Source organism: Rana temporaria, chromosome 4, assembly GCF_905171775.1.
Source record: "Rana temporaria chromosome 4, aRanTem1.1, whole genome shotgun sequence".
In the NCBI taxonomy this organism is placed as follows: Eukaryota; Metazoa; Chordata; class Amphibia; order Anura; family Ranidae; genus Rana; species Rana temporaria.
Genome location: NC_053492.1, coordinates 209,225,301 through 209,245,081, shown reverse-complemented (window position 1 = coordinate 209,245,081; position 19,781 = coordinate 209,225,301). Strand labels below are relative to the sequence as shown.

The following is a 19,781-nucleotide window of genomic DNA, read 5'->3' as shown; positions in this document are numbered from 1 at the left end:
AAACCTCTGAGGGCTTCACAGAACAGCTGTATTTATATTAAGATTAAATTACACACAGGTGGACTCTATTTACTAATTAGGTGACTTCTGAATGCAATTAGTTCCACTAGATTTTAGTTAGGGGTATCAGAGTTAGGCCCCTTTCACACTCTCGCAACTTCAAAGTCGCACGATTTTGCCGCAATTTTACTGCGATTTCAATGTGATTTTCCTGCAATTTTGACATAATTTCAGGGAATGCCTGTGTAAACTTGAGGTCTATGCACCTCAAAGTCGGACCAAAGTAGTACAGGGACTACTTTAGAGTAGGTGCGACTTGAAGTCACTTGATAATATTGCGCCACTTTGTGTTGGTCTATCACATAAATACATTTACATTTTTGGTTGTGACATAACAAAATGTGGAAAATTTCAAGGGGTATGAATATATTTTCAAGGCACTGTATACGTCTATTAATACATACAGTAGATTTTGTCCTATTTACTGCTTGAGACAAACTCCCAAGATTGCATTCACCAACAAATAGTTAAAACAAGGCATAATTTCTTCTGCATTCCTGGATGTGATCTATTAAGTCGTGTGTGAAATAAAATGGGTGTTGCATACATTCCTAACACTTTTTTTTTTAACTTTTAAACACATTTCTTGATAGACACAGAAATTAGAGGTTTCTCAAGGAGGTCTCCTTTTAATAAACAGACACTTTCCTGCTCCACGGTCCAGTGATGCGGCTGCCCGGAGCGTCGCTCCTCTCCCCCCCCTCTCCGCCGGCGCCTCTGTTCACACTGTGGGCACCCGGCCATGACAGCTTTCGGCTTCACGGCCGGGCACGCACTGCGCATGTGTGAGTCGCGCTGCGCGCTAGGAGTAGACAGGCGATCTCCTGGGACCTGTCACGTGTCCCAGGAGAACACCTAGCGGGAGGGGCCGCCTAAGGCGACAGGAGGAGTCGCCTAGGCGGCCTGTAGGTCAAAGTAGGAAGTGGGACAGGAAGTCCCACTCCTACCGAAGCCACCACTCCCCCCCAAATGTGGCATGTAAGGGGCGAGGAGTGCTTAAAGCGGAAGATCCACTTTTGGGTGGAACTCCGCTTTAACTTTTATTAAAGTGGCTGTAAAGCCTAAACATTTTTTACTTTAATGCATTCCCTGCATTAAGGTAAAACAAATGTTTTGTTATGTGTATCACCCTCTCATCCCTCTTATACTTGAGCCTGATCTTGATCCAGTGCTGTGCCCATCTCCAGCTGCTCTCTCCTCTTCTACCTGATCTCACAGGCTTTGGCCATTGGCTACACTGCAGTATAATCCTTTGACGAGGGAGCAGGGCCCAACCTTGCTGTCTGTATCTATGGGTTTTGTATTCCCATACAAGTTTACAGGAAAGCAAAATGTGCTTGAAACTCAACTGCAGGACAAATGCACACGTGAATGAATTCTAAATGATCTTGGAAACCTCATAAATCAATCCCATCATCACAAGCCCAAAGTGCATCGTCACAGACTCTTGGGGCTCGTTCACATGAGCTAGTATCGCCTCTTAACTGCCTGATTTAACCCCACTAGTGCACTGCAACTTGAATGGGTTGTGTTTGTCAGGCACACACCCACTGAAAGCGACAGGGGATATAATTCCTGCTGCGGCCATGGCATGTGTACACCATTAGCTGCTGCCTCCGCGGCTAAGGCCTCGTACACACGATCAGTCTAAACCGATGAAAACGGACTGATGTGCATACACACCATCAGTTCAAAAACCGATCGAGTGCGGTGATGTAAAACACAAAGACGTGCTGAAAAAAATGAAGTTCAATGCTTCCAAGCATGAGTCGACTTGATTCTGAGCATGCCCGGGTTTGGACCCGATGCTTTTGTGTACTAACCATCGGTTTTGACCTAATCGGTTAGGCGTCCATCGGTCCCATTTTAAAGCAAGTTCTCTGTTTCTGGACTGAAGGACTACAGACCGATGGGGCGTACACACGGTCGGTTTGGACCGATGAAACTGAACTTCAGTCCGTTTTCATCGGTTTGGACTGATCGTGTGTACGAGGCCTAAAGAGGGTAGCGGTTTGGGGATGGTAAAAGTGGGACTTAACCTCAGGGTTTCACCACCCCACAACCACTACTGTGATTGAGCCAACCCATATTGTTACCTAATAGAAAACACAGAATAGACTTTGATTTTGTAACATCATCATTGTAATAACAACACAAACCATAGCTATATTTGAGAATCCACTATTGGCGTACTTGAAAATATATTACAACCAAACCATACAATGATACAATGAGACTCTGTGCCTCAAAATGGTAAACCACACAATTAAAAATAATCAAAACTTTATTCCAACGTGTTAAATACCACCAATGTGGTCACGTAAAAAATATTTACAAAATTGTGATTGTAGTGGTCACTGTATCAGACAATTATTGTGTACAAAGCATAGAAGCCAGTCAATGTCATGGTCAATGCGTTTTTTGCGGGATCCCCTGCTTCCTCAGGATGTACTTGAAAAATATACTTTAATGTTTTGGGAGCTGCCCGTCTGCTGGCCATTACCTTCCACAACTTCCTGGATTCCCTGCATGCTTTGCAGCTTATCTGCTTCTGTTTACGTTCAATTTCTAAGGACTACATGTCCCGTGGTACCTTACTGTCTGCAAGGTACCTTACCTCTCAGCCCCTCTATAGTTTAGAAGGCAGGCTCTGTGAAATGTGTGACACAGCAGTGTCTACTCACAGGGTATAGTTTATACGTCTCACAGAATTCAAATAAGCAACTGTGTGGGGATCTTCACAAACTAAATTTACAAACTTCAAGATCATTCGGATTCATAGGAGTAGGCTAGAAATAATTGGAAATTAATAAATGATTATAAATTTTGGCCATAGATACACTTTAGCAAGAAAGTTTTATACGGTCAAATTTATGTTCGCAATACCATATGTATAACCTTGATTTTGCATAAAAAAATTATAAACCTTCATCGCCAAATCAAATTGTATAGCAAGTAAAGTGTTAAAAAAAACTGTTCTAATTTATTGAGTAAAAATGTGGCTCTGCAAGCTCAGTCAGAGAATGTCTGTCAGTTAGCTCTTTTGCCCAGAGGTTATTGACACCTAGGCACCTAGTTAAACTTTAATAACTTCAGTGAGCACCAATAAACTTGGCAATAATTCTATGACTAATTTGCATTCTTATAAAGGCATATTAGGCTATTATTTGGTACGCTGTTTTAATAAAAATCTATTATTTTAAATATATACAGACAAATGTTATTAAAAAAAAATGCTATGTAAATGTTCTAGCAGTCGCGTGAAATTCACAAGTAAGAACATTTGATCAGAAGACGAAAAGAACATTTGACCAATATAGAAAATAACCTAACACTATAGGCTAAGAACATTCCACCAGAAGAGGAAGCAATATGGATAAAGAATAACTCCGCTTTTGATTAATTTACATTGCAAGTATTTTAACAAACTGTGTTGCAGATTCCTACCTGTTTCTGCTCTGTTGGTGGTTTGTTCCACTTTGTGTCTTTAGATACGGATTTTGAATAGGAGTGAATAATTCATTGTAATCAGTTGGTGCACTTTCTATATTCTGATGAGAAAAGCTGCAGTGCCAGCATTCCCTTAGAAGTGATTAACCATTGGGGTGACTGGGGTCCTTGTATACAAGCAATCCTATCAGGTCCGCCTGTCAGTTTTTCAGACAGCTCTGATTGAATGGTCCATGCATGCCTATGGATAAACCTGTGTCCGTTTACACCCACCTACCCCTTGGTCTGATCAGACCTACTAAACAAAATGGAGGACTACATCCTCTTCCATTTGGGCAGATCGGATTGGAGGCAGCTGGGTGTAAACTTACAGCAGAGTCTGCCACCCATAGAGCAGAGCAGGATCTGTCCATGTATGCTATGCATAAACTGAGTGAACACGGACCTGTCATCCACCCCGCTCTGATATCAACAGGGGATCTGTGAGTGATTTCCCTGCTCATTGGAATGCAAACCACTCATGAGTCATGTGAAAGGACCCTCAGGAAATATCTCACCAAAAATGACATTTATGTTGAAGAGGATGCCTAAAGCCTGACTTTAGTGCAGAGTTCTATACACAAGCAGGAAATTACATTTCTGCAGGAGTTCTTCTGTACACCCAAGGGCTAGATTCATCATTGATTTACGCCGGCGTATCTATAGATACGCCGCGTAAATTCAAAGCTGCACCGGCGTATCTTCTTTCTGTATTCAGAAAGCAAGATACGCCGACATTAGCCTAAGATCCGACTGGCGTAAGTCTCTTACGTCGTTGTATCTTAGGGTGCATATTTACGCTGGCCGCTAGGTGGCGCTTCCGTCGTAGAATATGCAAATGACCTATATACGCCGATTCACAAATTTACGTACGCCCGGCACAATTTTTTTTACGTCGTTTACGTTAGGCTTTTTCGGCGTAAGGTTGCTCCTGCTATTATGAGGCGTACGCAATGTTAAGTATGGACGTCGTTCCCGCGTTGAATTTTGAATTTTTTAAGTCGTTTGCGTAAGTCGTTCGCGAATAGGGCTGGACGTAATTTACGTTCACGTTGAAACCAATGACGTCCTTGCGGCGTACTTTGGAGCAATGCACACTGGGAAATTCCATGGACGGCGCATGCGCCGTTCGGGAAAAACGTGAATCACGTCGGGTCACCACCCATTTACATAAAACACGCCCCCTCATACTCATATGAATTAGGCTCGCTTACCCAGGCCCCATTTACGCTACGCCGCCGCAACTTACGGAGCAAGTGCTTTGTGAATACTGCACTTGCCCGTGTAAGTTGCGGCGGTGTAGCGTAAATAACATACGCTACGCCCGCACAAACTTACGGCGGGCTACTTGAATCTAGCCCCAACTGTGTACAGAGTCTTCAAGCTGCCATTTTGCATTGAAATATGGCAGTGCTGCAGTTTGAAAACAAAAGGTAATTTTTAATAACATTAACCCCTTCACGCAGACGTAACGAAAATATGTGACTTTCGGTTTCAAGGGGTTGTACCACCCGGTACCGTTTTTTTAGAGCCGATGGTTGGCTTTATGGTGATAACAACTGATACAGTTAATCAGCTGCTCGGCTGTTATTACCAGCAGCGGGGGGTGTCCCCCCTCTCCTGCCACCTTCCACCACTCCACCTGGGTTCTCCTGTCCCACCGAGAGGCCCGAGCAACCAGCAGGCACGTCCACCAGCTGGCCAGAGACCCAAACAAAGCCGCAATCGGTTTACAACCCCTTTAAGTACCGTAGTATTTTAAGCATGACATGTAATGTATCAATTTACTCAGCGTAACACCATCTTTCACATTATACCAAAAAAATTGGGCTAACTTTACTGTTTTTTTTTTTTAAGTGTATTTCTTCAAAAAAAAATTGCATCAAAGACCCCTGCGCAAATACAGTGTGACATAAAATATTGCAATGATCAACATTTTATTCTCTAGGGTTTTATATATATTGGCCCGGATTCACAAAGCACTTGCGCCGACGTATCTCCAGATACGCCGTGTAAGTGTAAATATGCGCCGTCGTATCTGTGCGTCGTACCCACAAACTAAGATACTCCTAAAAACAGGCTTAATCCCGCTGACGTAACTTGCTTACGCCGGCGTAGGGTGGGCGCACATCAGGGAACAGAAGCCGGCGGTTTTTACGTAGTTTACGTTGGACTTACGTGTGTCTGGATGGGCGTAGATTACGCTCATGGCATAGGCAGTGATCCGGCGTATCTTAGGTAGTTGTTCCGACGTGGTTATGAGCATGCGCACGGGGATGTGTCCACGAAACGACGCATGCGCAGTTCGTTCAACCTACTTGTCTGGCTCTCAAACCATCATTTGCATGGGGACACGCCTCATTTGCATGGGTTTGCATGGCTCACACCCACTTCCACCTACGCCGACTTACGCCTTCGAAACCCAGCGCAGTTTAGGCAGCATTGGCTTTGTGAACTCCATGCTTGCCTCTCTGCGCTGCGTCGGCGTAGCGTACAGGAGATACGCTACGGCGGCATAAATGTGCGCCGCTGTCTGTGAATCCGGGCCAATGTCTGGGGCAGTGGTGTATTTAGTGATTTACTAAAGGGTGCAGTGGTCAGTAATATTGTGCCCACTACTACTACTTGTCAGTTGGAGAAAATATGCCCCAAAACGTAAAACCCCCTCATAGCACCCCTGTTTTTGGAATTTTACTGTGTTCAGCTGATCTTTGCTCTGTCAGCAGGGTCAATCTTCTAACAAGCTGATTTCCATACTGTGAATCCCCACATATAGCATGTTCAATGGCAGCGATACTCCACTCCATATGGGAAATTGACATTCTCCACATGGGGAGCATTCAAGGACAGTGATGGTGGGTGAGACTTTTAAAGGGGTGTGTACCTAAAAAACGCTTGTCACCTAAATCCCACACAAGTCCATTGGTCCTTGTTCTTCTTTTGAATTGCTTTGTGATCACATTTAAGCCCAGGACTACCAATTTCAGAGCTGATGCACTCTCATGCTGCTTAAGTTCTCACGATTCTAAAGCTCCAGCTAAGCCAAAACTAATTTGCCCTACCATTTACTGGTGGCAGTGCCTCTGAAGGAATGTAGAAGACTGTTTAAGCGTCCTACCCACTTATCAGTTGGTCCTCTTCCTCCATTAACCATTACAAGAGAACACCTTGGTGTCACCTTTCTATTGACTTTATTAGCAATCTCCCTATTTGTAAGGGCTGTATGGTTATTTGGTTAATGGTAGCCTGCATTTAAAAGTTGGCACATTTCTTACCCCTCCATTGCTGCCCTTGGTAACAGTTCTGGTGCCTGTCTTTATGATGGAAATCTTCAGGTTTAATGGCATGCCAATCCACATCGTTTTCCAACTATGGGGTCCAATTAACCTTCTGCTTCTGGAAAGGTCTCTGTAAATCCTTTGATAATCAGCCCCATTATGTATGTAGCGGCCTGCTCCTGTTGGGCTGGCACTGCTTTAAATTTAGAGGGAAGTTTGAGAGTTAGTTGACTCAGACATGTGTGTTTTTTAGCAAATTCGGCCTCTGTTCCAGCCATGGCTGTGCTATGAGTGACCATTATTGTTCCCCTGGGGTGTTGTTATCCAGGCCAAGGGTGGCAGCAGCTAGGTCAAGGTGATTTGGGTATTTTTCCTCGGCAGCCAATCAGTGTTGGTTGATCGTCCTGCTGGGGAGGAGTACTTAATGGACAGACATCATTGGACAAGGGTCGTCGATTCTGGGTCTGTCGTCCCACCACCCCATGTGTGGCCCTCCTGGACGGGGGTGCGTGTTCCTGTAATCTTGGCTTCGGATCACTTTGGTCCGGGGTTGTGTTCTGTTAAGTAGGCCCAGTAAGCAGATTGGGTCTGCATTTTTAAGAGTGATCCTGTGCTGTCCGTCCTGGAGGGAGGAAGCCACTTGATGAAGGACCTATCTTGGAGAGAACCAAGCACGGGGCTTGTGTCTCGAGAGAGGCCTTGAACTTCATCGAAGGATGCACCGTTTACTGAAAGGCCTGATGGTGATCGCCTGTCAGTCCAAAGTTTTGAAAGAAGTCAATCTGGAGAGATCCGGGTGCTGAATCCTGTACTACAAGGATTTTGGACCGAAAAGTGTCTCCATTTGTGGGAAGGTCTGTGGCAGAGACTGTACCATATTCCGTGCGCCATTCCGGCTGCTAGGCTAGTGAGAGAAACCTATCCTGACTGACTAGAGTGGTGACAAGAACTGTAAAGCTGGAAGCAGGAGTGTTTCCCGATTGAATTAATACACCTGAACCTATTTACCTGTTACCCTTCCACCCCTTCAACCACTTCTTTTATTCTTTTACCAAGTTCAGCAAATAAATCTTTAAAAAGGAAGTGTAAAGTGTGGATATTGAACTTTCTTTACTCTCATCCATCACCCTGGACGGCAAGGAAATAGAGGTAACATGCCGCCCGAAAATATCCAGCAGCTCCTTCAGGGGTAGTGCTACACGTAAATATGCATTTAATTGGGACTTTTGACTGTTGCATTGTGCACCCTTTAGGTTGGAACTGACTGACGAAAACATGTAGATGATAGTTCAATTGAATATATTAGAAACTCCATTACTTGTGAAAAAAGCTGTAAAATGCAAATGCTTTCAAGATACAGTAATGTAATGAATAGTTTTTGTGTATCAATTAATATTGAATATATATATCTATATATATATAGATATATATATATACATACAGTTAGGTCCATATATATTTGGAGACATGCACAATTTTCAATTTCATACTTTTATTTCTGCATGCCACCAGAATAAAATTAAAAGGAAACAATGCAAATTAATTTGAACTAAAGGTTCGTTTTTAATTTTCTAAATAGGTTCCTTTAAGCTAGTTCATTGTTGGTTCACTTACCTTTTCTTTCGATTTCCCTTCTAAATGTTTTTTTTTTTCTTTGTCTGAATTTCTCACTTCCTGTTCCTCCTCAGTAAGCTGTTCTGGCTGACTAACCACCGCTCGGATGATGGTGGCAAGCTAACTGAGGAGAAATTCAGACAAAGAAAAACATTTAGAATGGAAATCGAAGGAAAAGATAAGTGAACCAACAATGCACTAGCTTAAAGGAACTTATTTAGAAAATAAAAAACAAACCTTTACAACCCATTTAAGTGCAAACGTTCAGCTTCAATTCAAGGAGTACAGTACCCCCATTTTCAGGGGCTCAAATGTTATTGGACAAATTAATTCAATCATAAAGAAAATGTTATTTTTTTATATTTTGTTGAGAATCCTTTACTGGCAATGACTGCCTGAAATCTGGAACCCATCGACATTACCAAAAACTGGGTTTCCTTCTTTCTGATGGTTTGCCAGGCTCTAATTGCAGCTGTCTTCAGTTGTACTTTGTGGTCTTTCTGCCTTTAGTTTTGCCTTCAGCAAGTGAAATGCATGCACAATTAGGTTGAGATCAGGTGATTGACCCGGCCATTGCAGAATATTCCACTGCTTTTCCTTCAAAAGCTCCTGGGTTGCTTTTGCATTGTGTTTTGGATCATTGTCCTTCTGTGCTGTGAAGCACCTTCCAATCAACTTTGCTGCATTTGGCTGAATCTGGACTGACAGTATATCTCTAAACATTGCAGCATTCATCCAGCTGCTTCTGTCTTCTGTCACATCATCAATAAATACCAATGACCCAGTGCCACTGGAAGCCATGCATGCCCATGCCATCACACTTCCTCCACCATGTTTTACAGATGACGTGTGCTTTGGATCATGAGCTGTTCAAAGCATTCTCCACACTTTTTTCTTCCCGTCATTCTGGTAAAAGAATATTCTTAGTTTCATCCGTCCAAAGAATGCTTTTCCTGAACTGGTCTGGCTTATTTAGATGTTTTTTGTCAAAGTCTAATCTGGATTTTCTATTCTTCAGGCTTATGAATGGTTTGCATCTTGTGGTGAACCCTCTGTATTTGCTCTAATGAAGTCTGTAGTGTGAAGTGTGTAGACTTTGACAATGATACGCCCACCTCCTAAAGAGTGTCCTTCACATGTCTGGATGTTGTAAATGGGTTTTTCTTTACCATAGAGAGGATACTGCAATCATCCACCACTGTTGTATTCCTTGGACATCCAGGCCCTTTTATGTTTCTAAACTCACCAGTGCGCTCTTCTTTCCTCAGAATGTACCAAACTGTTGATTTGGCCACTCCTAATGTTGCTGCTATGTCTCTGATGGATTTGTTTGTTTTTAAGGCCTTAAAATGGCCTGTTTTACTTGCATGGAAAGCTTCTTTGAACTCATAAGGTAGGTTTACATCAATAGATTCCTAATGCAAATCAAATACCACACTTAAAATAAACTCTAGACATTTTACCTGCTTAATTGATGAAGAAATTATAAAGGAGTAGCCCACACCTGTCCATGAAACAGCCTTTGAATTTATTGTCCAATTTGGTCCCTTGAAAAAGGGGGGCGGCTAATCTTAAGAGCTGTAATTCCTAAACCCTTCTTCCGATTTAGATGTACATTCCCTCAAACTAAACCTGAGAGTGTGCACTTTCAGTACAAATCCATTATATAACTATAGCTTGGATATGTTATGGTAAATACCTGAAAAAATCCCAAATTATGCCTGTGTCCAAATATATATGGACATATATATATATATATATATATATATATATATATATATATACACACACATACACACACAGTTCCTTGCAAAAGTACTCACCCCCCTTGGCTTTATACCTATTTTGTTACATTACAGCCTTTAGTTAAATATTTTTTTTTAACTGAATTATATGTGATGGATCAGAACACAATAGTCTAAGTTGGTGAAGTAAAATTAGAAAAGTATATACATACAACTATTTTTCAGAAATAAAAAAATGATAATTGGCATGTGCGTATGTATTCACCCCCTTTGTTATGAAGCACATCATTATTGAAAGGATGTCCACCTTTGTGCAATCTAAGTGTCACATGATCTTTCATTACATATACACACCTTTTTGAAAGGCCCCAGATGCTGCAACACCTAAGCAAGAGGCACCACAAACCAAACACTGCCATGAAGACCAAGGAACTCTCCAAACAAGTAAGGGGCAATGTTGTTGAGAAGTACAAGTCAGGGTTGGGTTAGAAAAAAATATCCAAATCTTTGATGATCCCTAGGAGCACCATCAAATATATCATAACCAAATGGAAAGAACACGGCACAACAGTAAACCTGCCAAGAGACGGCCGCACACCAAAACTCACGGACCGGGCAAGGAGGGCATTAATCAGAGAGACAGCACAGAGACCTAAGGTCTGGAGTTGCTGCAGAGTTCCACAGCAGAGACTGGAGTATCTGTAAGTAGGACGACAATAAGCCATATGTTCCATAGAGTTGGGCTTTATGGCAGAGTGGCCAGAAGAAAGCCATTACTTTCAGCAAAAAAATGTATTTTTTGAGTTTGCAAAAAGGCATGTGGGAGACTCTCAAAAAGAATGGAGGAAGGTGCTCTGGTCTAATGAGACTAAAATTTTACTTTTTGGCCATCTAAGAAAACGCTATGTCTGGTGCAAACCCAACACATCACCCAAAGAACACCATCCCCACAGTAAAACATAGTAGTGGCAGCATCATGCTGTGGGGATGTTTTTCAGCAGTCAGGACTGGGAAACTGGTCAGAGTTGAGGGAAAGATGGATGCTGCTAAATACAGGGATATTCTTGAGCAAAACCTGTACCACTCTGTGTGTGATTTGAGGCTAGGACAGAGGTTCATCTTCCAGCAGGACAATGACCCCAAACCCGCTACTAAAGCAATAATTGAGTGGTTTAAGGGGAAACATGTAAATGTGTTGGAAGGGCATAATCAAAGCCCAGACATCAATCCAATAGAAAATATGTGGTCAGACTTAAAGATCGCTGTTCACAAGCGCAAACCATCCAACTTGAAGGAGCTGGAGCAGCTTTGCAATGAGGAATGGGCAAAAACACCAGTGGTAAGATGTGACAAGCTCATAGAGACTTATCCAAAGCGACTTGAAGCTGTGATAGCCGAAAAAGGTGGCTCTACAAAGTATTGACTTTAGGGGGGTGAATAGTTATGCACATTGACTTTTTCTGTTATTTTGTCCTATTTGTTGTTTGCTTCACAATAAGAATATTTTTTTTCAAAGTTGTGGGCATTTTCTGTAAATTAAATAATGCAAATCTTCAAACAATCCATGTTAATTCCAGGTTGTGAGGCAACAAAACACAAAAAATGCCAAAGAGGGTGAATAATTTTGCAAGGCACTGTAAATAAGGCTACATACAGACCTACATAAGGCTACATACATAATGTAAATAAGGCTACATACATACCTTCCGCTGCTCTCCGATGCCCTCCGCCGCTTACCGGAGCCATCGGTAGCGGCGGAGGCAGTCGGGTCTGCTCCCTTGCTGTGTATGGAGAAGAGTGAGGGGAAGATGTCCCCTACCCATCTCCATATCACTGCAGGATGGAAGCGACGTCAAAATGTCACTTCCGCCCAATGCTCTTAAAGGGACATTTTTTATATTTTTCTTTTAGAATTACATTATTATTATTTTTTTAAATGTATTTTAGTCCAAATATGAGAAATGAGGTCTTTTTGACCCCAGATCTCATATTTAAGAGGACCTGTCATGCTTTTTTCTATTACAAGTGATGTTTACATTTCTTGTAATAGGAATAAAAGTGACCCAATGAGAATAAATAAAACAAAGTAAAATAAATACGATTTTTTTTTAAAAGCGCCCCGTCCCGACGAGCTTGCACGCAGAAGCGAACACATATGTGAGCAGCGCCTGCATATAAAAACGGTGTTCAAACCACACAGGTGAGGTATCGCCAGGATCGGTTGAGTGAGAGCAATAATTCTAGCCTTGGACCTCCTCTGTAACTCAAAACATGCAACCTGTAGAATTTTTAAGGGTATAAGTTTGTCACCATTCCACGAGCGGGTGCAACTTTGAAGCGTGACGTGTTGGGTATCAATTTACTCTGTGTAACATTATCTTTCACAACATAAAAAAATTGTGATTAATAAAAAAAAATGTTCTTTTTCCAAAAAAAGTGCACTTTTAAGACCTCTGCGCAAATACTGTGTGACAAAAAGTATTGCAACGACTGCCATTTTATTCTCAAGAAGGTTAGAAAAAAATATATATAATATGTTTGGGGCTTCTAAGTAATTTTCAAGCAAAAAAAAAACAGTTTTTAACTTGGAAACACCAAATCTCAGAAAGAGGCTTTGTCCTTAAGTGGTTAAAAGGACTAGCTGGAGTCTTTAATTTGTTAATGAAGTCTAAATCTGCCAATGTATTAAACACTACCGCAGATTTATATTGTTGTTATTGAAAGGTGTTTGACACAACCCACTGCAGTGTGTTACTGGCCAGATCAGTAGGGGAAAATAAATGAAAGTAAGGCCCCGTACACACGACCAAACATGTATGCTGAAACTGGTCCGCGGGCCAGTTTCAGCATACATGTTCGGTCGTGTGTGGGCGCGAGCGGGCCGAATTCCAGCAAACATTTGCCCGCCGGGCCTTTTCCCAGCAGACAAATATTCCTGGACGTGTTTTAAAACCGTCCGCTGGAATCCTGCCCGCTCGGACATGTACGGTCGTCAGTACAGACCTACCGTACATGTCCAGGCGCCCGCCGTCCCTCGCATGCGTCGAATGACTTTGACGCATGCGTGGAAGCCTTTAAATGGCAGGCCCGCCCACGTCTCCGCGTCATCGCCGCGGCAACGACGCGGACACGCCCCGCGTATTGTTTACGCGCGGACTTCTGTACGATGGTGTGTACAACCATCGTACAGAAGCCCTCTGGCAGACATGTACGGTGAAAACGGTCCGACGGACCGCTTTCACCGTACATGTTTGTTCGTGTGTACCCGGCCTAAGACTTAAAAAGAAAACAAATGCAGCCACCGAATTTAAGAATTGGTGAACTGCAACATGTTGAATTTTGTTTTTTATACCTCTTTAACCACTTCCCGCCAGGTCAATAGTAAATTGACGTCCGGGAAGTGGTTTCGTTATCTACAGGGAGTGCAGAATTATTAGGCAAGTTGTATTTTTGAGGATTAATTTTATTATTGAACAACAACCATGTTCTCAATGAACCCAAAAAACTCATTAATATCAAAGCTGAATATTTTTGGAAGTAGTTTTTAGTTTGTTTTTAGTGTTAGCTATTTTAGGGGGATATCTGTGTGTGCAGGTGACTATTACTGTGCATAATTATTAGGCAACTTAACAAAAAACAAATATATACCCATTTCAATTATTTATTTTTACCAGTGAAACCAATATAACATCTCAACATTCACAAATATACATTTCTGACATTCAAAAACAAAACAAAAACAAATCAGTGACCAATATAGCCACCTTTCTTTGCAAGGACACTCAAAAGCCTGCCATCCATGGATTCTGTCAGTGTTTTGATCTGTTCACCATCAACATTGCGTGCAACAGCAACCACAGCTTCCCAGACACTGTTCAGAGAGGTGTACTGTTTTCCCTCCTTGTAAATCTCACATTTGATGATGGACCATAGGTTCTCAATGGGGTTCAGATCAGGTGAACAAGGAGGCCATGTCATTGTTTTTTATTCTTTTATCCCCTTTCTTGCCAGCCACGCTGTGGAGTACTTGGACGCGTGTGATGGAGCATTGTCCTGCATGAAAATCATGTTTTTCTTGAAGGATGCAGACTTCTTCCTGTACCACTGCTTGAAGAAGGTGTCTTCCAGAAACTGGCAGTAGGACTGGGAGTTGCGCTTGACTCCATCCTCAACCCGAAAAGGCCCCACAAGCTCATCTTTGATGATACCAGCCCAAACCAGTACTCCACCTCCACCTTGCTGGCGTCTGAGTCGGACTGGAGCTCTCTGCCCTTTACCAATCCAGCCACGGGCCCATCCATCTGGCCCATCAAGACTCACTCTCATTTCATCAGTCCATAAAACCTTCGAAAAATCAGTTTTGAGATATTTCTTGGCCCAGTCTTGACGTTTCAGCTTGTGTGTCTTGTTCAGTGGTGGTCGTCTTTCAGCCTTTCTTACCTTGGCCATGTCTCTGAGTATTGCACACCTTGTGCTTTTGGGCACTCCAGTGATGTTGCAGCTCTGAAATATGGCCAAACTGGTGGCAAGTGGCATCTTGGCAGCTGCACGCTTGACTTTTCTCAGTTCATGGGCAGTTATTTTGCGCCTTGGTTTTTCCACACGCTTCTTGCGACCCTGTTGACTATTTTGAATGAAACGCTTGATTGTTCGATGATCATGCTTCAGAAGCTTTGCAATTTTAAGAGTGCTGCATCCCTCTGCAATAGATCTCACTATTTATGACTTTTCAGAGCCTGTCAAGTCCTTCTTTTGACCCATTTTGCCAAAGGAAAGGAAGTTGCCTAATAATTATGCACACCTGATATAGGGTGTTGATGTCATTAGTCCACACCCCTTCTCATTACAGAGATGCACATCACCTAATATGCTTAATTGATAGTAGGCTTTTCGAGCCTATACAGCTTGGAGTAAGACAACATGCATAAAGAGGATGATGTGGTCAAAATACTCATTTGCCTAATAATTCTGCACTCCCTGTATTGACGTCCTGCAGAATAACAGCCCTGGGGGCGGGCATCGCGGCAATCGGTGGTGCGGTGTGTCAGTCTGACACACCGCTACACCAGTCTCTGTAAAGAGCCTCCGGCGGAGGCTCTTTACCACGTGATCAGCCGTGTCACGGCTGATCACAATGTAAAAAGGAAGAGCCACTGCTCGGCTTTTCCTCACTCGTGTCTGACAGATGCGAGTAGAGGAGAGCCGATTGGCTGCTCTCCTGACAGGGGGGGGGTATGTGCTGATAGTTTTCCAGCGCAGCCCCCCCTCGAATCACTGCACAGGACCACCAGCATGCCGCCCAGGACCACCAGGGATGGGCATCCACAGGTTTGCCCCTAGACCACCAGGGAATGCCAATCTATGCCAAGGCAGCTGTAAATCAATGCCCAGGCAGCTGCCAACCAGTGCCACTCAAAATCCCTGCCAGTGCCCACCCCAAATCCCTGCCAGTGCCACCAGGGATACCCATCAGTGCTGCATATCAGTGCCGCATGTCAGTGCCCATCAGTGCCATGTATTGCCGCCTATCAATGCCACCCATATGTACTCACCATTGCAGCCTTTCAGTGCCCATCAGTGTCGCCTATCAGAGCCAATCAGTGCCCACCAGTGCCACCTATCAATGCTGCATATCAGTGCCACCCAACAGTGCCGCCTACCAGTGCCCATCAGTGCCGCATATCAGTGCCCATCGTCAGTGCCACCTCATTGGCACCACCTCATCAGTGCTGCCTTATAAGTGCCCGTCAGTGCCGCCTTATCGGTGACCATCAGTGAAGGAGAAAACGTACTTATTTACAACATTTTATAACAGAAAAAAAAAGTTTTTTTCTTCTAAATTTTTGGTCTTTTTTTATTTGTATAGCAAAAATTAAAAACCCCAGAGGCGATCAAATACCACCAAAAGAAAGCTCTATTTGTGGGAATAAAATGATAAAAATTCTGTTTGGGTATAGTGTAGCATGACCACGCAATTGTCATTTAAACAGCGATAGCGCAGAAAGTTGAAAATTGGCTTGGGCAGGAAGGGGTGTAAGTGCCTGGTATTGAAGTTAAAGGGGTTGTAAAGGTACATATTTTTTTTCTAAATGGCTTCCTTAACCTTAGTGCAGTCCTCCTTCACTTACCTCATCCTTCGATTTTGCTTTTAAATGTCCTTATTTCTTCTAAGAAATCCTCACTTCCTGTTCTTCTGTCTGTAACTCCACACAGTAATGTGAGGCTTTCTCCCTGGTGTGTGAAAAGTATGAATTGTATTTTTTTTAGGCTGTATTCCCACAACAATGGAGAACGGCAGCAGCGATTCACCTCTCCGGCAGCTGTCAGTTGCTATTCAGCGCATTTTGAGTGTACAAAACATTGTTGTATATTGCTGTGCGAATTTAGCATTGTGCGCTACAATAAAATGCAGCATGTCTGCATTTTATCTCACCAAGCTGCAGCGCAGCCTTTTGGCCTGTACACACGATCTGAAAATCGGATGGCAGATCGTCCGTTCTTTTTTTTTTTTTGCATTCTAGTCGTATATCGAAAATGGAGAGGTTACTAAAATGATGAAAATTCTCATACAAAAGAAAAAAAAAATCAGACGTGATGTCATGTGTTGTAATGTATTTCAATTGTATTTTTGGACCACAACTGTACTGATTAAACAAAAATCGTACAAACTGGTAATAATATCGGATGAACTGTCGTGATCGGCTCTCAAAAGCTCTGTACTAACGATCTGATTATCGTACGATAGTTTCGAAAGCGGTATTTTTAATCCAATTTTCAGATCGTGTGTACGGGCCATTAGGCTGTGTTGCAGTGTGAATGGGACACATAGGAAACAATTGTTTCTTGCGTGTCCCTGCGGTGACTGACCTCAGGGCCGGCCTTTGGGGTGTGCGAGCTGTGCGCCCGCACAGGGCACCATGGGCAACAGAGGGCGCCGTGCGGCCAGCACAGCTCGCAGAATTTGAGTCACCTCTTCCTTCTCATTGTCGCTCCCCAGGCTCCCGGCAGAGGATTGAGGGGCCCTGGACAGCAAGGCGCTCAGTGCGGGTGTTATTCATTGCAGAGTGGTGTGCAGCTTCCCCCCCCCCTCCCTCCCACGGCTTTCACATGCTGGAGGGAGAGGGACAGACCAGTGTGTCAGACAGCCAATAGCGCTGCTCTTCTGAGTGGGAGGGTGTGACTTCTAAGTTGCTCTGCCTATCACCACCCAATCAGATTGCCCAGCCTGCCACATTTGATCAGGAGAAGATGATAGTGACCAGAGCAGGGCAGGATTCAGAGGATCCGACATACCTGAGAATGAAGAAGGTATGATCATCTTGTCGCTGGTAATGCAGAAGTCTAATAATCAGAGTGTTCTCCTGTCCTGTGTGTAGATTAGACAATTATGGAGGGATGACTTCCCCTCCATCTTCTCACACTGCTTATCTGTGTTTTTATTTACACTACACACAGCATGGTGACTGATAATAAGACTTCTGCAAGATGCTTCAAACTTAAGCTATTTTTATAGCTACAGTGGGGATCGAAAGTTTGGGCACCCCAGGTATAAATGTGTATTAATGTGCATAACGAAGCCAAGGAAAGATGGAAAAATCTCCAAAAGACATCAAATTACAGATTAGACATTCTTATAATATGTCAAAAAAAGTTAGATTTTATTTCCATCATTTACACTTTCAAAATTACAGAAAACAACAAAATGGCGTCTGCAAAAGTTTGGGCACCCTGCAGAGTTAATATCTTGTACTACTCCCTTTGGCAAGTATCACAGCTTGTAAATGCTTTTTGTAGCCAGCCAAGAGTTTCAATTCTTGTTTGAGGTATCTTTGCCCATTCTTCCTTACAAAAGTCTTCCAGTTCTTTGAGATTTCTGGGCTGTCTGTCACACACTGCTCTTTTAAGGTCTATCCATATATTTTTAATTATGTTGAGGTCAGGAGATTGTGAAGGCCATGGCAAAACCTCCAGTTTACGCCTCTTGATGTAATCTCCCGTGGATTTTGAGGTGTGTTTAGGATCATTATCCATTTGTAGAAGCCATTCTCTCTTTAACTTCAGCTTTTTCACAGATGGCATCAAGTTACAATCCAAAATTTGCTGAAATTTTATTGAATCCATTTTTCCTTTTACTCGTGAAATGTTCCCTGTGCCACTGGCTGCAATACAACCCCAAAGCATGATTGATCCACCCCCATGCTTAACAGTTGGACAGAGGTTATTTTCATTAAATTCTGTGCCCTTTCTTCTCCAAACGTACCTTTGCTCATTCCGGCCAAAAAGTTCTATTTTAACCTCATCGGTCCACAGAACTTGTTTCCAAAATGCATCAGGCTTGTCTATATGTTCATTTGCAAAGTCCAAAGCTGATTTTTGTGGTGAGGACGTAGAAGAGGTTTTCTTCTGATGACTCTTCCATGAAGACCATATTTGTACAAGTATCTCTTTATAGTGGAATAGTGTACCACAACTCCAGTGTCTGCCAGATCTTTCTGGAGGGATCGTGAAGTCAAACGTGGGTTTTGAATTGCTTTTCTCACAATCCTGCGAGCTGTTCTGTCTGATATTTTTCTTGGTCTTCCAGATCTTGCTTTAACTTCCACGGTTCCCGATGACTGCCATTTCTTAATTACATTCCGAACAGAGGATATTAACATCTGAAAACGCTTTGCTATCTTCTTATAGCCTTCTCCAGCTTTGTGAGCGACAACTATTTTCACTTTCAGTTTTCTAGACAACTGCTTAGAAGAACCCATGGTGCTGATTGTTGGGGCAAGGTCAGATGAGTCTGGGCATTTAAAACCTTTGAGATTGACATCACCTGGTCTTCCCAGACGATGATCGAGAACAATCCATGACACTGGCAGGTCTCAGCTTTGCAAAGGGGGCAGTGCATGCTATAAATTCTGCAGGGTGCCCAAACTTTTGCAGATGCCATTTTTTAGTTTTCTGTAATTTTGAAAGTGTAAATGATGGAAATAAAATCGAACTTTTTTTGACATATTATAAGAATGTTTAATCTGTAATTTGATGCCTTTGGAGATTTTTCCATCTTTCCTTGGCTTCGTTAATTAGCTGGTCAGGCTGTGAGTTTCACAGACCTGCTAACCATTTACTGTCCTCCTGTGCTTGAGAAATTGTTAGAAAATATGTTTTTTGTTTTTTTTTGGCACTTAAAGTTATAGCTTGTAAACTCCTGTTTGCAGTGATCAATGTTTTTCCACACTGGTCACTAGGACACACTTGTACAATGTCTGCAGTCTCTGACCATATCCTATGTTATGACCACAGTCTGACCTTCTCTTATGTTATATCTGCAATCTCTGACCCTCTCCTGTACAATGTCTGCAATCTCTGACCCTCTCCTGTACAATGTCTGCAATCTCTGACCATCTCCTGTACAATGTCTGCAATCTCTGACCATCTCCTGTACAATGTCTGCAATCACTGACCATCTCCTGTACCATGTCTGCAGTCTCTGACCATCTCCTGTACAATGTCTGCAATCTCTGACCATCTCCTGTACCATGTCTGCAGTCTCTGACCTTCTCCTGTAGTATGTTTTGCAGTCTCTGACCATCTTCTGTAGTATTTC

General features: G+C 42.8%; 1 protein-coding gene across 1 annotated transcript in view; it reads right to left on the bottom strand.

Moving 5' to 3' along the window:
* CLN8 (CLN8 transmembrane ER and ERGIC protein) overlaps positions 1–17,504 on the bottom strand; it is a 38,141-nt gene extending 20,637 nt beyond the window's left edge. The window contains exon 1 of the mRNA XM_040347747.1: positions 17,480–17,504. Within this exon, the coding sequence (XP_040203681.1) occupies positions 17,480–17,504 (25 nt within the window). The remainder of the gene's footprint in view (positions 1–17,479) is intronic.
* Positions 17,505–19,781: the final 2,277 nt, after the last annotated feature.